This window comes from Hemiscyllium ocellatum, chromosome 9 (genome assembly GCF_020745735.1).
Source record: "Hemiscyllium ocellatum isolate sHemOce1 chromosome 9, sHemOce1.pat.X.cur, whole genome shotgun sequence".
NCBI classification, from domain to species: domain Eukaryota; kingdom Metazoa; phylum Chordata; class Chondrichthyes; order Orectolobiformes; family Hemiscylliidae; genus Hemiscyllium; species Hemiscyllium ocellatum.
In genome coordinates this window covers 81,442,569-81,464,073 of record NC_083409.1, presented here as the reverse complement: position 1 = coordinate 81,464,073, position 21,505 = coordinate 81,442,569, and the positions used below count along the sequence as shown (strand labels likewise).

Genomic DNA, 21,505 nt, shown 5'->3' with positions numbered 1-21,505 from the left:
ATTACAGGGTGGCTGAGTTCTTTTGGCTGGAATGGATTTCATTGTCTTAAAATTATAAAATGATATTGCATGGAGTGTGAACATTCAACCCATTAGATCTGTATCATCAAAGCAATGCAATAACTCTACTGATGTCCCTATCCTTTTCCACTTGAAATATTTTCTCTTTCAGGCACTCACCCAATATCTTGTAGCTTGAGCAAAACTGTTGTAGCCAAATGGAATGCCAGAGTCATGTGATTATACACCTACCTAAACTTCATTCTAATTAACATTCCTAACAGCCAGTGTTGTCTTTTCATTTCCTCTGCAGAATAACCTTTCAATTGAAATGCATAGGAAAGAATATTTTTGCAAAAATATATTGTCGGACCAAAGTATTAATTAATGTACTTGCTGAAATGTAGTGGTGCTATTGCTCTGAATAAATGTATGAATAAAGGCAATGAATGAATGCTGTTCACGTGCACCTGCCAATAATTCCCTGTGATCATGCTCATAATGAGTTCAGAAATTATGGGCCACATTTTCCAAGGAGTGATGTTAACAATCAGATTGTCAATGCTCCAATATTGTTATGTAAAGAAGATTTCTAACAGAAGATTCTGATCTGAGCTACTTTAGAAATGCAGAGTGGGCCTTTAGTTCCTCATAGTGTAAGTTGTCCAGGGAAGTCAAACCTCTTCACAATAGTATTTGCTGCATTCTGTACATTAAATGTCCAGCATCACAGCCACTTTGACAGCTCTGTGATAGGGTCAGTATGTAGGGTAAGCATGAGGTTAGAGTGCCAGGTTGGCAGGGTGCATGTGAATAGGGGATAATATACAGGAGCTGGGTGGTAGAACTGCCAGGTAAGTCGGGAGTAGGGTGTCAGCTATGTATTGTGCCAAGGTGTAGGGTTGGTGTGAGCCAGAGCATAAGGTGGGAAGGAGGGCCATGTACATGATGGAGTGTTTCGATGGGTAGAGGGTATTAGGGAGCAGGTGCCAGGGTTGAGGAGACAGAGTTGTTTTTGAGTTCTAGAGACACAGTGCTCTGGGGAATAGAAAATGTTATGTCCGGAGTTGAGCAATGAGGGTTGTCAGGGCCGATGGCAGGCTAGGTGGAGGTGGGGTTGTGTTCTTGGAGAGAGGGGAGTGTGTCAGCTCCAGCAGAAGGGACAATGTTATATCTGCTGACGCAGGGTGTACTTCCAGTTACAGCAGATGGGGTGATCGGTGGGATGCTATCTAATCCCAGGAGAGAGGGGTATCAGGTCAGGATCAAGGGCTAATGGAGGGGGTCTATATGATTTTCGATGGGTGGAGGTGGGTGTGATTTATTGGGGGGTTAATTTAATTGCTCTCCAGGCATTAGACTCTGTTTTTAATAGTCTAGTTTTTCATGGCTAATTATTAACTTAAGAACAAGGGAACTCTCTGAATCTACAATCTAAAGCAATTCTTTCGGAGGGTTCCAGGCACCGGGAAATTTTCAATTGCCTGAGCAATTCCTCAGAGTCTTCGATATCAGTAATTCTGCGAGTTTCCAAGGATTCTATCCCATTTACACTGCAGGAGCAACTATCTGACTATCAGAAAATCCGTGCCTCTGTAATTGAAGTCTGCGGTGTAGTTGGAGCCATGTACAGAATCATTGTTGCTGTGTAGTTAGTTAGGAGGAGGAGGTGGAATAATTTAAGAAAATGAATTCAACTTGGCTCTAAATGGGATTTAATTGAGGAGATAGCAGTCTCTCAGTCTGTCTGTCTGTCTCTCGCTCTCCATGCTTTTAATCACCATTAGAATTCCAATTACATCTTGGAAACAAGTCAGCTCTTACATTGGTTATTTTTTTAAAAAGTTTCTCTGAAAGTGACGTCTGTCCCTGTGAAAATGTTGCACAGCATTCCCCTTATCTTTAAGCATGCAATTCTTTGTGGCTGTATTTTAAAACGGTGCTGATGACATTATTGGAGTAATTGGCTGAGCAAAATTGCAGATCCTGACAGTGCGCAGGAGTTGAATTAAGATTCAGTACAAATATAGTCATTAACCAAATGATACTTCAGCTGCCACTTGAATTTGTCTTGCACGCTGTGGCTCTGTAACACCCCTAAGCCAGTTCCTTTGAATATGCACTCAGTATTCATTGTTTAAATCAGAATAAGAATAATGTAACTTCCTTGTGTTTAGCAATGTTATCTGGTGAGTGTGGCCCAGAATTTCCCATCAATTTGTACCTAAAAGACAGTAAAGGTTTCATGCCCTGTTAACTTAAAGCGCAAAGTATCAAGGACATTCAGTTGCAATTTTAAAGCTGCGCCCAAATTCCCAAAGCTGTTACACAGGTTCTTTGGCCTAGACCCAAGGATGAACCTAGTTTGCAGATGTAGGAACATACCGTACAATATTCCTTCAGGCATAGGCTTTGTATCCTCAAGAGTGATCCATTTCACCGCAATAAAAAATACACAGAAAGTGGAATGTAACTTGGCATATTGCTGGAAAAAAGCAGAATTGCAAAACTTTTGATTTAAAAATTGTTTTGTGAACTTAAAGTGATTAGATTAGATTAGATTCCCTACAGTGTGGAAACAGGCTCTTTGGCCCAACAAGTCCACACCGACCCTTCGAAGAGCAACCCATCAGACCCATTCCCCAACATTCATCCCTGACTAATGCACCTAATACTATGGGCAATTTAGCATGGCCAATTCACCTAACCTGCTCATCTTTGGACTGTGGGAGGAAACCGGAGCACCCGGAGGAAACCCACGCAGACACGGGGAGAATGTGCAAACTCCAGTTGCCCGAGGCGGGAATTGAATCTGGGTCCCTGGCGCTGTGAGGCAGCAGTGCTAACCAGTGAGCCACTGAGTTTAAAAAAAAATTCAGAAATGATCAAAATTATTAGATCTGGGTGACTTGCTGTGGGCACTGTGGTGTAAAGCTGGTGTTAATAACAAGAAAAATGATCTTGTTTGTATATACCATAATGATGGCTGATCCATCAATGTTTGAAGTTCTAAAAATCCCTCTAAAAATGGGAATTGATGTTTATGCCATGTAGAAAAGTGAAATCCCAGCATGGGCATGTCAAGTCACCATTTTGAAAAGTTGTCTACGTCCAACACAAAGAATGGGTGTATACTCACACAGCCTGTATCACCCAATTGAACCCTTACACCCACTTACAAGATACGAGTAAACAAAATATATATTTGTGGGGAGATAAAAAAATGAGGCTGACAACTAATGTGAGTGAAGCATGTTCTGGCTGCAAACACGTTTGATTTCTACATTGAAAGCATGCAATCAAATGTGATTTTTAGGGCCATAAAAATGTGATGACTTTGAATACCACATTTACTCATATACTCTGATTTGTGGTACTTACAGTATGGAGAAAGTAGAAAGGATTCTGACCGATTTATGACCGTGCGCAAGAGACTTATGGAAAGGATCAGTGGTAATTAATGTGAAATTGTTTTATGGTGAAATTTGATTGCTAATTCAATGCTGGTCCCATCAGATATGTAACAGAAGTCAAGAGTGTCTTTACATTCTGTTGTGGTTATTATTTTAAAAGTCCTTTCTGTATTGACTGTTTAGGTGCACAGCAAATATCAGCATAAATTTGCAATGGCGTAAATCATTATATGAACGGTTGTAATGATGAGGAGATAGTGGCACACTGGTAATTTCACTGGATCAGTAATCTAGAAATGCAGGATAATTCTCCTGGGGACTCATGTTCAAATCCCACAACAGCAGCTGGAGGAATTTAAATCCACTAACTAAATCAGGAATTGAATTGGATACCAATAATTGGCCATGATGGCCATAAAACTACTGTCAATTGTTGTTTTAAAAAAAAACGCTTAATTCACTAATGGCCTTCAGGGAAGGAAACCTGCTAATCTTACCTGGCCTGGCTAATTGTGACTCCAGATCCACAGCAATAAAAATATTCAAATGTAGAATTCAAATGAGTGCAGCATAGAGACAGATTAGTCCTGTAGATGAAATTGCATAGCATAGGACATGACTAATGAAGCAATTATTTTCCCAGATAGTTGCTGGAATACACAACAGTAGTGAGAGTTTTCATAGCTTAGTCCCTTTCATCAGCCTGACTTAACAACTAGTAGTGAGAGTTCCACAACAACAGCAGGATTCAGTGCACATTGTGATGTGCGGTCACCTTCTAATTCGTAAGGATTGACAATACAGCAAGTCTTGCCAGTGATACAAATACAAGATAATGAGTGCAATGATAATGGCAAGTTTAAAAAATATATTGTACACAAATGTTTCATTTAAATGGATTGGAGGGCAGCTAATATAACCCCGCTATTTAAAAAGGCAGTAGTGATTTAAAAGAAGGAAATATCGACCATTTAGCCACATATCAGTCATCGAGAAATGCTAGAGTTCATTATAAAAGCTTCAATAGCAGAGCATTTGGAAAACAGTGACTGGATTGGACAGAGTCAGCATGAATTTAAGAAAGAGAAATCATACTTGGCACATCTACTGGAATTTTTCAAGAGTTAGTAGAATTGATAAGGGGGGCCTAGAGGATATGGTTTATTTGGAACTTCAGAAGGGTTTTGATAGGTCCGTGTAAAGACACTAGCATGTAAATTTTACGCTTATGGGACTCGGGGTAGTGTAATGATATGGATAGAGAACTGATTGGCAGACAGAAAACAAACAGTAATAATAATAAACTGGTCATTTTTGGAGTGGTAGGCAGTAACTAGTGGGGTGTACCGCAGGAATGAATGTTTGGACCATAGATATTTGGGCGAATGCATGGCAGATGAAGTGTGGACGAATGTGAGGTTATCGACTTTGTTAGCAGAAACAGGAACTCAGGTCATCTTCTGAATGGTAATAGATTGGGAAAAGGGGAGGTGCAACAAGAGCTGGATGTCTTGTACACCAGTTGCTGAAAGCAAACAAGCAAGTGCAGCAGAAGGTGAAGATAGGAAATGGAACTTGGCCTTCAAAGTGAGAGGATTTGAGCATGTTGAGGGATGTCTTGCTGCAAATTTATAGGCCTTGGTGAGACCATACCTGAGTATTGTGTGCAGTTTTGGTCTCCTTACCTGAGGAAGGCTGTTCTGGCTGTGGAGGGAGTGCAACAAAGTTTACCAGACTGATTCCTGGGACGGCAGGACTGTTGTTTGAAGAGAGACTTGATTGTTTAGGACAATATTCATTGGAGTTTAGAAATATGAGAGGGATCTCATAGTAAACCAAACAACTCTAACAGGATTTGACAGGGCAAACACAGGAAAGATGTTCCCAATAGCCAGGGAGAACAAAACACGTGATCACAGTTAAAGAATAAAGGGTAGGCCATTTAGGACTGAGATGAGGAGAAACTTCTTCACCCAGGGAGTGGTGAACCTATGAATTCTGTGCTACAAAAAATGATTGAGGCCAAACGACTGAATGTTTTCAAGAAGATGTTAGATCTTAGGGCTAAAGGGATCAAAAGATTTGGGCCGAAAGTAGGAACAGGGTATTACTTTGATCACCAATGATTGTATTGAAAAGCAGTGCAGGCATGAGGAACTGGATGGCCTACTCCTGCACTTAATTTCTATGTTTCTGCATTCAAATTTAGAAGAGGCGAATTGGCAGTTTTGCAGATCTGTGTGCACTGTTCCATTGCGTTACTGTACTGAATGTTTTGCCGTGGACTACAGGTTAGCTGTTGGAGAATAATACTTAAGCTTGCTTGTCGCTGATCCTGCACAGACTGCATAATAGTTTAATTTGGTATCTATGCTGAGCCAGCCCCCATATACCAGTTTTAAGAAGCAGCCAATTCTGGTAAGCCCTGCACAAATCCATTTATAATCTCACCATTCTTATGAGTTTGCCCATATAAAGCCAAAATGAACATTGAATTTGTGTGAAACAACCAGATGAATTGCGATGCCTGGAGTTATATCTACACTGAAACTGATTACATAATTTAGTATAGCATATTGTAAAAATGTGCTTAGGTCATTTATTTTACTGTTTTAAATGAGCCCACCACATTAATCAAGACAATGAATTTTTATAAAGAATAGATGAATTTTTCAAAATCACTTTCCAAACTCAGAAAGCCTTCGAATTATTTGGATTGACAAAGTGAAAAGCAATTATCATGTCACCAGGTTAAATTCTCCATAAATTGCATTTTAAATTACAAAATCATTAATAAATGAGGCAGAAGTTGTGATGGGTTATTTCATCTTAATGGATTGCATTGAATTCTCTGTGTAGTTGGTATTCATCCTTTCCAGCTGGTGGCTTATGTTTCAAAACTGCTAAGATAGACCGTTGCTTATCAAAGTAAATTGTTTAAATACAATATATTCTGAAACTTTTCTTGTGAAATTTTGAAATATATCAGTGAAGTAATTCTTTATGATGCTCAGTTACCTGGTATGTTTGACTTCCATCTGCCAATGTCCATGTCTTCCCAGCCCATTAAGCAAAACAAATATTGTGTTTAGTTAAGATTGTTCCCCACAATTGAGAAGTCAGAATGTATTTGTACATTTTGCTCATTTGTCAGTGTCTAACTGAGTGATGATTACACAGCTTAAATATCTCCACATCTCTCGTGTGCTTATCCGGATTTCTGAACAATTACTCCTGATATACTATCCCATTCTTTTCTGTACGAACTATCTATCGACTAATTTCCAGTTAGTTACAAATTATAGCCCATTTCATGGCATGCAGTATGAACTGGTGTCTAAACTCATTTTATTTAAAAATGTTACAAGCAACGGAGGGTGACTTTTGACCAACACTTTAAACTGCACTTGTAAGCAGATTGCAGAAACAATTCCCAAGAATCTGAAACAGCTTAATTTGATTTGATTGATTTATTGTCATGTATGTTTGTTACAAATACAGTGACAAGTGTTGTTTAGTGTGGCCACTCTCTGACGCCATCTTAAAACACAGAAAATTAGATTACACTACCTACAGTGTGGAAACAGGCCCTTCGGTCCAACAAGTCCACACCGACCCACAACCCACCCATACCCCTACACCTAACACTATGGGCAGTTTAGCATGGCCAATTCACCTAACCTGCACATCTTTGGACTGTGGGAGGAAACCGGAGCACCCGGAGGAAACCCATGCAGACACAGGGAGAATGTGCAAACTCCACACAGACAGTCACCTGAGGTGAGGAATTGAACCCGGATCTCTGGCGCTGTGTGGCAGCAGTGCTAACCACTGTGCCACCGTGCTGCCCAAATAACACCTGAAAGAAAATCAGTAAAGTTAATCTGATAGTCTTACCTCAAAAGAGTTAGGTAGTCTTTGGAACAGCTCTTGCTTCCAGCTCAGCCATGGGTCTGGATCCAGGCTCCTCTATCCAAATGCCTTGAGACCCTTCTGCTAAACCGACTACACTGCTGCAACCGCGCTTTGCCATGCCATTGCTGGAGGAAAACTGTGGAGTAATGGCAAGCACTTGTTAGCATTGGTACGAAGGTAACCCTATAGCATGAAGATGAAAGTCAGTGTGCAAAGATGAGATGTTTGGAAAATTGCCCACGTTAGAGCTAAATATAAAATGATTACTGGAGGTGCAATTGCGTTTTGACATCAAAGGAGAGATTGCTTGTGGATCCCTCCATTCCAGAATCAGTCTTTTCTCCAGTGTCTATATCCTTTTTGTAATATTGAGATCAAAACTCTGTACATTATTCAAAAATAAGAAAGAGTGTTGGAGAAACTCAGCAGGTTTGGCAACAGAAAGTCTGGAGACAGAAAGTTTTAACAGTACTCTAAATATATACCGACTATTGCTCTATGCAAGTTTAACTCAACTTCCTTTCTCAATTCAATTGAAATTTTCATTTCTATTCCTTGGGAAATTGAATGTTTTCACTTTCTTTTGGTCCTGTTAAGCTGTTGCAGTTTTGTTATGAACCTGAGCTTCTGAAATCCTTTGCTCATAACCAGTTGGACTCTTATTTTCCAAGAAGTGTGGTGTCTTCTCATTTTTCCAGCCAAAATGCATCACAGAAAAATAACCATGAGCTGAATTTCCCCAGCTCTTTTGTGGTGTGAGCAGTGGCAAGAAATGTGGGAAAATCTGATACGATTGCAAAAAACAGAGTCTAACATTTAGAAGGAAAGTTCCGATTTTTATCTTAACGTTTCAATAGCAAGTTCTGAATCTCTTTAATAAGTAGCTTATTTCCATACATTTACTTTACATTATTAGCTTTCCACATGAGAGCTCTTGTGGTGCAGTGGTAGTGTACCTAACTCTGGCCAAGGAGGCCAGATTCAAATCCCACTTCCTCAAGTATGAAATCCCACAAGTATGAAAGGTGCACCAATCCAATTGTTGAATTAACTCGCAATGTATATTTCCTGGGTTTTTTTTCTACTTGATACAGACAGGACAAAGGCATTGCTGTGCGATTAGGCTTTGTGTAGTCATAGAAAATCACTCAAATAAAGAAGACGGTCTTTCTGCATTTATAGCAAGTTTGTCAAAAACGAAACTGGTTGCAGAGCCGTGAAATGATATCAGGCGGAAAGTAATTGTCCCTGCTAATGTACCCCCAACTCCACCCCAATAGGGCTTCATCCTCTGAACAAGCTCATTGACATTCCACAGCAACTTTTGCGTTAACTGCAGAAGATTATTGACAGCAGACATTTAATGTCTGATATCCATTGAAATGCATCAGATCTTCTGAGAATGGCCATGATTGATTTGCTCCTGACTTTCTGACTAGTGGATGGAACCACTGCTGTGGACTTCTGTCAAGGTCAGTGTGATAATCTCAAAGTAGCTGTTACAGTCCATTTAAACATGATAGACTGTATTAAGCTTTGGTAAAATGAGGAATTGGATTGCTGTATATACAAAATTTAAGAAGAAATTGCTGCTTTTCCATGTGTTTGCTTTTGCTAAACTGTGCAGCAATGAATTTTTATTAGCTTTTTACTGTCAGAACCCTGGTCACTGCTGTAAAATATGGGACAGCCGAAAGTATTTTTTCACAACCTGCCAATTGCTCTTAGAGTTATAGAGCCATACAGCATGGAAACAGACTCTTTGGCTCACCCTTGTTGACCATAATCCCAAACTAAACTAGCCCCACCTACCTGTGTTTGACCCATATCCATCCAAACATTTCTTACTCATGTACTTAACCAAATGTTGTAACCGTACCTGCATCCACCACTTACTTTGGAAGTTCATTCCACACATGAACCACTCCATGTTTAAAAAAAATGCCCCCATGACTTTTGTAAATCTTTCTCCTCTTCACTTAGAAATATGCATCCAATCTTGAAATCCCTCAATGTGGAAAAGACACACCTGCCGTTCCCCATATCTATACCCCTCATGATTTTATAAACCTCTATATGGTCACCCCCTCAACTTGCTATGCTCCACTGAAAAATGTCCCAGCCTATCTAGCCTCTCCTTAACACAAAACCTGTATTCTTGGCAACATCCTGGTAAATCTTTTCTCAACTCTCTCCAGCTTAATAATATCCTTCCTATAACAAGGCAACCAGAACTGGACACAGTACTCCAGGAGAGACCTCGTCATCACTCTGTACAACCTCAACATGACGACCTATCTTGTGTACAACAAGAGGAGTTTGCACATTCTCCCCGTGTCTGTGTGGGTTTCCTCCGGGTGCTCCGGTTTCCTCCCACAGTCCAAAGATGTGCGGGTCAGGTGAATTGGCCATGCTAAATTGCCCGTAGTGTTAGGTAAGGGGTAAATGTAAGGGTATGGGTGGGTTTCGCTTCGGCGGGTCGGTGTGGACTTGTTGGGCCGAAGGGCCTGTTTCCACACTGTAAGTCTAAGTAAGTCTAAGTACTCAGAGACCTGAGTAATGAAGACAAGTCTGCGAAATGGCTTGTTAGTCACCCTGTCCACATGTGACACAAATTTCAAAGAATTATGTACCTGAACCACGTAGTCACTCTGTTTTACAACATTTCCCAAAGCACCACTTTTAATTGTATAAGCTCTGCCCTTGTTTCTTTTACCAAAATACAATACCTCACATTTATCCAAATTAAACTCCATCTGCCACTCTTCAGCCCATTGACCAGATCTCTTTGTAACCTTAGATAACCTTCATTCCACCAATATAAATGTCATCTGCAAACTTACTAACCATGCCTCCTATATTCCCATCTAAATCATTCATAGAAATGACAAAAGAAAGAGGACCCAGCACCGACCTCTGTGGAACATCGCTGGTCACAGGCCTCCAGTCTGATAAACAACCCTCCACCACCACACTTTAAGTCTTACCATTAAGTCAAGTATCCACTTGGCAAACTCACCCTGAATCCCAAATGATCTAACTTTACCAATTAGTCTGGGAGACAGCGAGGACTGCAGATGCTGCAGAGTCAGAGTCGATAAAGTGTGGTGCTGGAAAAGGCACAGTAGGTCAGGCAGCATCTCAGGAGAGAGTCAACGTTTCCAGTGATTATGGCCGAAATGTCGACTCTCTTGCTCCTCAGATGCTGCCTATGGTACCTTGTCAATGGCTTTACTGAAGTCCAAGTAAACAATGCCTTTCACTGTTCAATCTTCTTGGTTACTACTCAAAAACCTCAATCAAGTTTGTGATACATGATTTCTCTTGCACAAAACCATGCTGACTATCCCTAAAAACTCCTTGCCTCTTCATATGCATACAAATCCTATCTTTCTGAATCACCTCCAACAACTTATCCACCACTGAAGTCAGGCTAACGGGTCTTGTCGAAATATCCAATGATTTAATTGCTTAACTCGTTTTTGTGGTATTATTCCTTTGAGAAGTAGAAATAAATTAATTTGCTTTTGTAAAATTTAATATGTTTGTCAATTTATCCTGATCAATTGCTACAAATTTAGGCTTTAGTTATTGTAAACTGAATTTTAATTAGTGACACTTGTGTTAGACTGAAATATTTGCAGGGAATAAATCGTTTCCACAGTTGCTGTGGCCCCAAAGTTAATCCTATCCATGTGGTTGACACAATTTGTATAACCAGCTTTGGCTTAATTACATGATTTACATAACGTGTTCAGCAATGATCCCATGAGGCCATTGTTCTTATAGCACACAGGCAAAATATGAGAAAAGCAAAAGCAAATGTGCTATAAAATCCAAACAACTGACAAAGTAACACAGAATCTCCCACATTATAGTATATCATCATATATATAGACCAGGAGCTTCATGTTTGTGTTCAAAATCCTGTCACAGTCAAAGATTGGGAGTGCGCTAGAGCGTGCGTTTTTAGAGTCATAAAGTCATACAGCATGGAAACAAACCCTTTGGTCCAACTCATTCATGCTAACCAAGTATCCTAAATTTAACTCATCCCATTTGCCTGCATTTGGTCCACATCCCTATAAACCTTTCCTATCCATGTGCCTGTTCAAATGTCTTTTAAATGTTGTTATTATCCCCATCTCTACCACTTGCTCTGGCAGTTCATTCCATATGTGCACCACCTTCTGAGTGAAAACTTTGCCTCTCCGAGCCCTTTTAAATTTTGGTTCTTTCAACTTAAGTGTATGGCTTATGATTTTGGACTCCCTTGGAAAAAGACCTTATCTATTTTATATAATTTTACAAACCTCTATACGGACATCCCTCAGCCTCTGATGCTCCAGAGAAAATAGTCCCAGCCTATCCAAATTCTCTATAATAACTCAAACCCTCCAGTCCTAGCAATAGCCTTGTAATTTTTTTATGCATGCTTTCTAATTTAACAACATCCTTCCTTTTGCATGGCAAGCAGAATTGTACACAGTATTCCATAGATGGCTTCACCAATGTCATGTATAGCTGCAACATGATGTCCCAATTCCTATACTCAATATCTGACCAATAAAGGCAAGCATACCAAACGCCTTCCTCACCACCCCTGTCAATGCGCAACATTGCTTTCAAGGATTTACGAACCTGAAGAAGTGAATGGAAATGTTATTGGCCTTTTTTATCATATGATGGAAATTAATTTCTATTTTCTTTTGTCTCTGGAGCAAATTGTTTCTCTGTAATCTATTGAGTTTAGTATCATAATGAACACCCCTGCTCATTATAAAGTGAAAAATTGATGGCTACTCACCAAAGTCCTGGGACCATTGTCATGGGGACATAGTAACTCGATGTCCTATACCGATGTGGGTGATGATAAGGTATGCAACACTGAATTCAGTTTGTTGAAGTTGAATCACACCTGTTGAGCTATTTTCATTCTTTTGTTGTTGGATTGTCACAAGTCCATGCTTACAATTAGGTTTTGGTGATGTGGATAGGGAAAGTATTATCAGTAACTCTGCAGAGCAAGGTTTCCTACCCATTTTTTGTTACAAAGTACAAAAGGGTCGATAGACAAATGACATATAGAGAAGTGGGGGTGGGGGGGGTTGGGAGGGGGGGCGTGGTGGCTCAGTGATTTGCACTGCTGCCTCATAGTGCCAGGGACCTGGGTTCAATTCCAATCTCAGGCGACTATCTGTGTGGAGTTCGCACATTCTCCCTGTGTCTGCGTGGGTTACCTCCAGGTGCTCCGTTTTCTTCCCAAAGTCCAAAGATGAGGTTAGGTGAATTGGCCGTGCTAAATTGCCCACAGTGTTCAGGGATTGTTGGTTAGATGCATTACTCAGGGATAAATGTAGAGTAATAGGGGAATGGGTCTGGGTGGGATAGTCTTTGAAGAGTTGGTGTGGACCTGCTGGGCCGAAGGGCCTGCTTCCATACTGTAGGGATTCTATGATTCTAAGACGTGCTGGTAGCGGTCTCTAGCAGAGCTGCTTTGCAACAAAGCCTTTTGTAGTTTGTCTACTTACAGGGTTATTCTTCAGTGCCCTGGCAAGGACTAGCAACTTTTACTTCATATTATAGTAACTTAAAACTTTTATACCCAGCTGTTTGGGAATGTTAGTATGTTAATGAAGTCCCCAGAGATTGGTTTTCATGTGCCTACTGATCTCAATGATATTTTGAGCAGAGTGACACCATATTATGTAAGCAGCCTGCTCAGGGAACAAGACTATGATTTGGAATTCGTATGCACATTTATATTTCAACCTGCTGCTGTACAATTTCAATTATGAAGCTAATTAATGAAGCTAAGCAGCATTCCTGAATAATCTACCTTTCAACCTATATAATATTGCATTTTAAAGCAAATTGCATATAGGAAAAGTAATTTGAAAAGTCACATCCTCGGGAATGCTAGAGAAGTACTGTGTGAGTTTTAACCACAAAAAAATAGCGGCTTTGGATTCATTGTGTTTGTGCATGGGGATGATTTAATTTATAAAAAATCAGGATATAAGCTCAAATCCGCAAATTTCCAGCATTAATGAAGATAGGAAGGTGGAATACTGCCTGTTGCAAGGCAAGTACAAGTTTGCACTTTAGTATTAAAGTGACCCTTTGATTGTGAAGTAAAACAGAAATTGCTGAAAAAACCCATCAGGTCTGCCAGCTTTTGTGGAAAGAAAGCAGAGTTAACATTGAGTCCAGTAACCCTTCTTGAGAACTGATAATAGCTAGGAAAAGGTGGTATATAAGCTGACGTGGGGATGGGGGAAGGGACTGAGCAGAGAGACAGAGATGGATACCAGAGAAAGAGAAGTTAAAAATCACACAACATCGGATTACAGCTGTATTTGGAAGCACTAGCTTTCAGAGCGCTGCTCCTTCACCAGGTTGTGGAGTATAAGTTCATAAGACAAAGAATTTTTGCAAAAAAGGGAGAGAACAACAGTTAGGGATGATTGATAGTATGCAGAGGGAGAAAGAAACACTGATAATGGGGACTATAGGTGAAAATGGGTTGACTATGCTGACAGCAATGCATGTCATGACAAGGCCTGGGATGTGAGGGTGGATCAAGGATATAGCTGAAGATGTTCAGGTTCTAAAATTATTGAACTCGATATTGAATCCTGAAGGCAACAGGATCCCCAAGTGGAAAATGAGATGCTGTTCTTTCAGCTTGTGCTGAGCTTTGCTGGAACAGGACAGCAGGCCTGAGGCAGAAATGTTGGCCAGAAAACATGGTGGTATGTTGAAATGTAAGCCTTACTGTTGTTCACAATTTGAATTTATCAATGGATGGCCTGGTTTCCACAGGAAATCCAGCAACTGGTTGGGCTGCTGAATCCAGGCAGTAATTGTCTGCGTGGTCGAGTGCACCCTACTGGGCAACCCTGCCATTCACCACGAAATATGGGGAATCTCAACATCTGAGACTCCTAGACCTTACCACCCAGGTTCCAAACCTACCTCCACACCTGACAGACTGGGGAAGTGAAAATGCAGACCGTTGGCCTCTAGGGTTTCCGAATCTCCTTCACATGATATCTTTACAAAAGAAAAACACCCTTTGCAAATATATGTGTATCGATTGACAATTTTTTTCCTTTTTTGAAAAAATTATGTTGCAGTTGGAAGATTGCTGATAGAATTCAACTCACTGATGACAATGGAGAAGGTTCAGCGGGAGAATCCAGATGTACGAATGGGTGGCAAATACAAGCCTTCAGACTGCATCGCTAAGCAAAGAGTTGCCATCATAATTCCATTCAGGCACAGGGAACATCATTTGAAGTTCTGGCTGCATTACTTACACCCCATTCTACGCAGGCAGAAGATCAACTATGGAATTTATATTATAAATCAGGTGAGTGCCTGAACAAGAAGTCTTATGTTGAGATGGTGATGCTTTGTTGTCAGCCAAGGATTTCATTGGAGCTAGTTATGAGCGTGAGCTGTTGATCATATTTGATTTATATGATTCCACATTATGGTTTCACACCTCTTGCCCTTATTATGTCAATTGAATATCAAAACACAACTATATTTAAATGAGCTATATCTGATTTGCTATCATCTATCTCCTTGACATTGTAATCCAGGTCACTACTTTTCATCATTTATATAAATGATTTGGATGTAAGCATAAGAGGTATAGTTGGTAAGTTTGCAGATGACATCAAAGTTGGTGGTGTAGTGGACAGTGAAGAAGGTTACCTCAGATTACAACGGGACCTTGATCACATAGGCCAATGGGCTGAGAAGTGGCAGATGGAGTTTAATTTAGATAAATGTGAGGTGTTGCATTTTGTTTAAGCAAATCTTAGCAGTACTTATACACTTAATGGTAAGGTCCTAGGGAATGTTGCGAAACAAAGAGACCATGGAGTACAGGTTCACAGCTCCTAGAAAGTGGAGTCGCAGGTAGATAGGATAGTGAAGAAGGAGTTTGGTATGTTTTCCTTCATTGTACAGAGTATTGAGTACGGGAGTTGGGAGGTCATGTTGCGGCTGGACAGGTCATCTGTTAGGCCACTGTTGGAATATTGCGTGCAATTCTGGTCTTCTTCCTATCGGAAAGATGTTGTGAAACTTGAAAGAGTTCAGAAAAGATTTACAAGGATATTGCCAGGGTTGGAGGATTTGAGCTATCGGGAGAGATTTAATAGCTGGGGCTATTTTCCCTGGAGTGTCAGAGGCTGAGGGGTGACCTTATGGAGGTTTATAAAATCATGAAGGACATGGACAGGATAAATGGACAAAATCTTTTCCCTGGGGTCGGGGAGTCCAGAACTAGAGGGCATAGGTTTAGGGTGAGAGGGGAAAGATATAAAAGAGACCTAAGGGGCAACGTTTTCACGCAGTGGCTGGTATGTGTATGGAATGAGCTGCCAGAGGAAGTGGTGGAAGCGAGTACAATTGCAACATTTAAACAGCATTTGGATGGGTATATGAATAGAAAGGATTTGGAGGGAAATGGGCTGGGTGCTGGCAGGTGGGACTAGATTGGGTTGGGATATCTGGTCGATAAGGACAAGTTGGACCGAGCGGTCTGTTTCCGAGCTGTACATCTCTATGACTATGACTCTATCTGCATAAAAGATCAAAATTACAGTGATTCTCCAACTTCTTCAGGTTTGACACTTCATCTTCACTGAGTTCCAAGTTGTTGTGTCTACTCTAATTCTGTCAAGCCTACTGCTCTAGAGAAATACTTTCAATTCAAATTAGTCACCAATATTACTTCAGAGGAATGTCAACGTCTGATTCTCATCCAAGAAGTAAACGAAAGGTATTTGATTAATTAGAAATTGTGATCAGCTGTATCCTTTTACATAATTTACAGTGGGAAGGTGGAAAATGATACCGGGGGAAGTGCAACTTATTACAGATCCAAAAGGGGGATGTACCTACACTAGACATGTTGCTGCTTATTTCCTCTTGTTCCTTTGTTTTGTGATTCAGAGTTGATGATCAGAGACAGCCTGTGAGCAGATGTCTTAAGTTAAGTTGTTTTGGGTAATGCTGCAACATTATCCAGGGTTCTTGTGGCACAGTGTTAGTGTCCCTACCTCTGAGCCAGGAGGACCGTGATCAAGTCCAACCTGCTCCAGAGATGTGGAGTAATATTGCTGAAGAGATTGATTGGAAGGTATCTAATAATACAGTATTGCTTTGTGGTGATTGTGGCACTGTGGATGAACATCTATGAAGGCTACAGACCCCCTCCCTGTATTTTCTTTGCATCTTAGCCATGAATATCACACAAAATCAACCTCTCTAACTTTAGTCAAAGATCAGGAGAATGTTTCACGTTTCTGCAACCAGTGAAAGAATTTCCCATTTACAACTGGGCTGCCCTTCACCTCGAGTTTAAAAGCATTATATTTAACTCAAGAAATGATGTGGAGGTGCAGATGTTGGACTGGGGTGGACAATGTCAAAAGTCACATGACACCAGGTTATAGTCCAACAGGTTTATTTGAAATCATAAGACTTCATCTGATGAAGGAGCAACGCTCTGAAAGCTTATGATTTCAAATAAATCTGTTGGACTACAACATGGTGTCATGAGACTTCTGACTAACTCAAGAAAGATTGGAGCTGTGATGGTAGATGCCTTTGTAGTTTTTTGCAACATACCACAACTCTATTATAGAGTCATAGAGAAATACAGCATGGAAACAGACCCTTCGGTCCAACTCGTCCATGCCAACTAGATATCCCAACCCAATCTAATCCCACCTGCCAGCACCCGGCCCATATCCCTCCAAGCACTTCCTATCCATATACCCATCCAAATGCCTTTTAAATGTTGCAATTGTACCAGCCTCCACCACTTCCTCTGGCAGCTCGTTCCATTCTTTGCAAAGGTTGTGGTGGAGGATCACTTTACACTTAAAGTCGCTATCTTGGTATTATTTTTCTTCAGTTTTTAAGAAGCTTCATTAATCAGGGAAGCATCTTGACACTGCCTGTAAGAGTATTGATTATTTGTGAATGCTTTGGACTAGGCTGGCACTCAAAGCAAATTCAATTCTGTTTAACTGTCTTGGACACAGTCCTTTTAATTGTCAAATATAGGCAAATGCCAGTCCCAAAAATACTTTTTGGAAGATGTCAGTTATTATCACAAAGTAGAAAAAGTGTGGTTGAAATATTTGTTTGTTCAGGAAGATGCAGAAATGTGGTAGATTAGAACGAAACAGATGTAACATGTACATTTACAACTGGTATTCTTTTTTTGTAAATTTCTAACTATCAGTATTATGAAGTCAAGTTATGGAATGGGAAATAATGGATTAATAAGGCAACCATTGTGTGGTACACATTACCAGTGTTCAGCACAACAGCCATGTTGCAAATGGCCAAAGCCACACACTGACAAATGAGACTAAATCGTTTTTGAGTGAAGAAGGAATATTGTACAGCATTATACTGAAGGAATTCTGCAATCATAGAGATACCTTTTATTGTGTGAAATGTTAAATGAAGACCTTGTCTCCCTGCTCAGTTGGGCATCGTTCACTTTTTTGAAAAAAAATGGAACAGTCCCAGTGTTGTAGTTAAATCTATCCCTCAATTGGCATCACGCAAACAGATAAACTAGTTATTCACCACATTTGTGAGGATATGCTATGTGCATTGCTCGATATCTTTGCCTACAACAGTAGCAGATACTTCGGAACTACATTATTGCCTGCAAAGATTTTTTCAAGGATATCAAAGGGACCACATAAATTGAAAGTCAGTTTGTTTTTGTTTCCTTTTGCGTTCTCATGCACTGGAGACAGTCTTGGCTATTCCTTAATTACTTTAAGGCCACCCATCTCTTTCCCTTTAAGAAATGGCTTTACACAACACAGAATGGCTTTGGTAGGGCCAAAATGTGCAGAATGGAATATGCTTGATCTATTATAATAAAGTGCAGGTAGAAATGTGTTACAAACTGGATAAAGGTTTTTTTTCACTCTTGGAAGTAAGTGTCGCTAACATATATTGCTCGTCCCTAGTTACCTTGAATTTCATACAACTGACTAGTTTGCTCAAACACTGGGCAGTTAAGAGTCAATCATTTGCAAATGTGTCTGGAACCACATTGAGGCTAACCTCGATGAGGACAGCATGAAAAACATCAACGAAGTGATATGGTTTTTCGAACAATTCTACAGCCAAGCAATCACTTTTGCTGGTGGCTTTTTATTTATTGCCAGATGTTGAAGCCAAATTCAAATTCTTGCTATTCTAGTTAGAATTGACCACTCATTCTCTGAATTAGTCTGGTCCTTTGGATTATTAGACTATGTCCACTATGGTATGGCATTTCATATTGTTCCTAAAGTAAATTACCCAATTTACCTGCCAGTCAAAGCAATAATCAACAATTGGCTTCCTATGTGTTTATTAATTAATTTTATTAATTATTCTCTCTTTGGTGGCACAGAAAGTTATGTATGAACAATGTCTCAAGAGATAATTTCCTCACTCCAGATTGAGATGACTGTCAGTCCACCCAAACCTGAATGTGACATAGCATCAATCAAATTTGGGAGTTCGGTTTTCCCTTCCCCACTGTGATATTAAAGACATATTTTCTCACCTTACCCTCTTTAGGTTTTCATACAACATGGATTAGATTAGATTACTTACAGTGTGGAAACAGGCCCTTCGGCCCAACAAGTCCACACCGACCCGCCGAAGCGCATCCCACCCATACCCCTTACCTAACACTACGGGCAATTTAGCATGGCCAATTCACCTGACCTGCACATCTTTGGACTGTGGGAGGAAACCGGAGCACCCGGAGGAAACCCACGCAGACACGGGGAGAACGTGCAAACTCCACACAGTCAGTCGCCTGAGGCGGGAATTGAACCCAGGTCCCTGGCGCTGTGAGGCAGCAGTGCTAACCACTGTGCCACCGTGCCGCCCAGGATCATAGCCTGACTAAGAGGGCAGGCAGATACCTTACTAGCTACTCTGTTAACTGCCAGCTAGGAGATGCACAAGAGAGTCTGGGGTGATTTGGCCACTACGTTGGTGCCTTCCAAAAAGGCATGGCTGAGATTAAGAACTTGCCATGTGGGAAATGGCAGGCACAATTTTCATCCTCTGTCACAATGAGTTGAAGTTCTATTTGCCCTGTCCTAGTGAGCTATCAGATGATGGAGATAGTTGTAGTTCAGCAGTGGGATTCCCAGTGATTGTCCTTGGATTCCTGCTGCTCATAATGTATATTGGCCTCAATGGAAATATTCAAAGCCAAGTCTCTGTTTTCCCCATGCACCAAGCTGTTTGTGAAAGCATCATGTTAAAGGACCGGGAATATCACTGAAAGAGACTTGGAATCTGGAAAGAAAAGCATGCCTCACAAGATAGAGAAGCAAATGGCTGAAAAAGAAAACTCCAAAAGAGTTGGAAAAAATTAGTGTGTGCAGATTGGTGAAATGTTAAGTGCAGCATTCCATTTTATGACAATGATGGCTAAAGCAAAGAAGTTAAAATAAACAATAGAGAACAAGTAAAATATTCTCTTATATACTCTTTAATATTTGAGAATGCTTCAAATTACATGGGCTGGGGATGGAGTTAGTTGGAGGCTATTGGATGAGAGACACAGAGAGGATTTGAGGAAGAATATTTTATGACTTGGAACACTCTGCCTGTAAAAGTAGGAGAAACCGTGATTATGAATGATTTCAAAAATAAATTAAATGAGTATTTGATAGAAATAAACTTGGAAAGCTACTGGATGGAATGGGGTAATGGAACTGATGAATTGTTCTACAGAGAAACAGCATGGACTCTATATTCTGAATGACCTCTTCCCATGCTGTAATGACTATGGTCCTTGTTACACTTAACAGAGCATTATTATGGCTTCATTTTGCATCAGTTTTGAATATCACATTGTTTCATAAAGGGGCTTAGTGGAGGTGAAATGTTGCTCTAAAGCACAAGTGGAATGGACCAAGCTTACAGGTATTCAGAAAAGTACTAAAGAATGGTATTTGCACCACCTCTACTTTTCAATAAATGGACATGCAGGCTCCTAGGGACAAGTGGGATTGGGGAATATTAAAAGGAATCAAGTGAAATAATAGTTTTAACCTTCTAAAAAGTGTAATTAAGACATAATTCCATTGATAATTAAGCTCTAGGACAGTAATGGGGGCATTTCAGGAATTTCCTGAAGAAGGGCTCATGCCCGAGACGTCGACTCTCCTGCTCCTTGGATGCTGCCTGACCTGCTGCTCTTTTCCAGCAACAGATTTTTCAGCTCTGATCTCGCAGTATCTGCAGTTCTCACTTTCTCCTTTAGAGAGTGAGATTGGGGGAAAGAATCATGGGAAACAATGAAATAACTGTGAATTTGAAAAAGCATTTTGAATCTGTTTTCACTGTGAAAGACACGACATCCCAAGAATAGTAAGAAAAATCAGGAGGCAAAAGAGAGGCAGGAACTTAAAACAATTGTTATCATTAGAGAAATATCACAAGGAAAACTAATGGTCTAAAAGCTGACAAATCCCCTTGGCTTGATGGCCTATATTCTAGGGTCTTAAAGAATATGATTCCAGCTCCTTTAACAATCCAGTGCAGGCTTGATGGGCTGAATGATTCTTTCAGCACTGTAATATTTGTGTTACTCATTGCTTAAATTCTTTCAAGAATGTGGAAAGTTCCTAAAGATTGGATCATCCCCAAATATAGCGCCACTACTCAAGTACGAAGAGAGACTGAAAGCAAGAAACCATAGGTAGTTAGACTAACATCCATTAGTGGAAAAATGCAAGAATCCATTATTGAGAAAGTAATAGTGGAACATTTAGAAAATCATCATAAAGCAGACGGACAAAGTCAGCATAATTTTTTGAAAGGGGAATTGTGCTTGATATATTATAAGATTTCTTTGTGGATGTAACAAGTAGGGTGGATGAAAGGGAAACTGATGAGGTAGTGTATTTGAATTTCCAAATGAAATTCAGTACAATACCACATCAGATGTTACTGTAAAAGACAGAGTTCATGATTTTTGTGATAATATACTACTATGGCTAAGAGGTTGGTTAACTAACAGGAAACAGAGTGAGTAGAAGTGGATTTTTTCAGGTAAAGTTAAAAATGACACAACAGGTTATAGTCCAACAGGTTTATTTGGAATACAA

At 40.2% G+C, this 21,505-nt stretch overlaps 1 protein-coding gene across 3 annotated transcripts in view; it reads left to right on the top strand.

Annotated features, from left to right (window-relative positions):
* Positions 1 to 21,505, top strand: part of b4galt2 (UDP-Gal:betaGlcNAc beta 1,4- galactosyltransferase, polypeptide 2) — a 465,910-nt gene that overhangs the window by 252,443 nt on the left and 191,962 nt on the right. For all 3 annotated transcript variants that reach the window (XM_060830513.1, XM_060830514.1, XM_060830512.1), the window contains exon 3: positions 14,468 to 14,703. In XM_060830513.1, the coding sequence (XP_060686496.1) occupies positions 14,468 to 14,703 (236 nt within the window). The remainder of the gene's footprint in view (positions 1 to 14,467; positions 14,704 to 21,505) is intronic.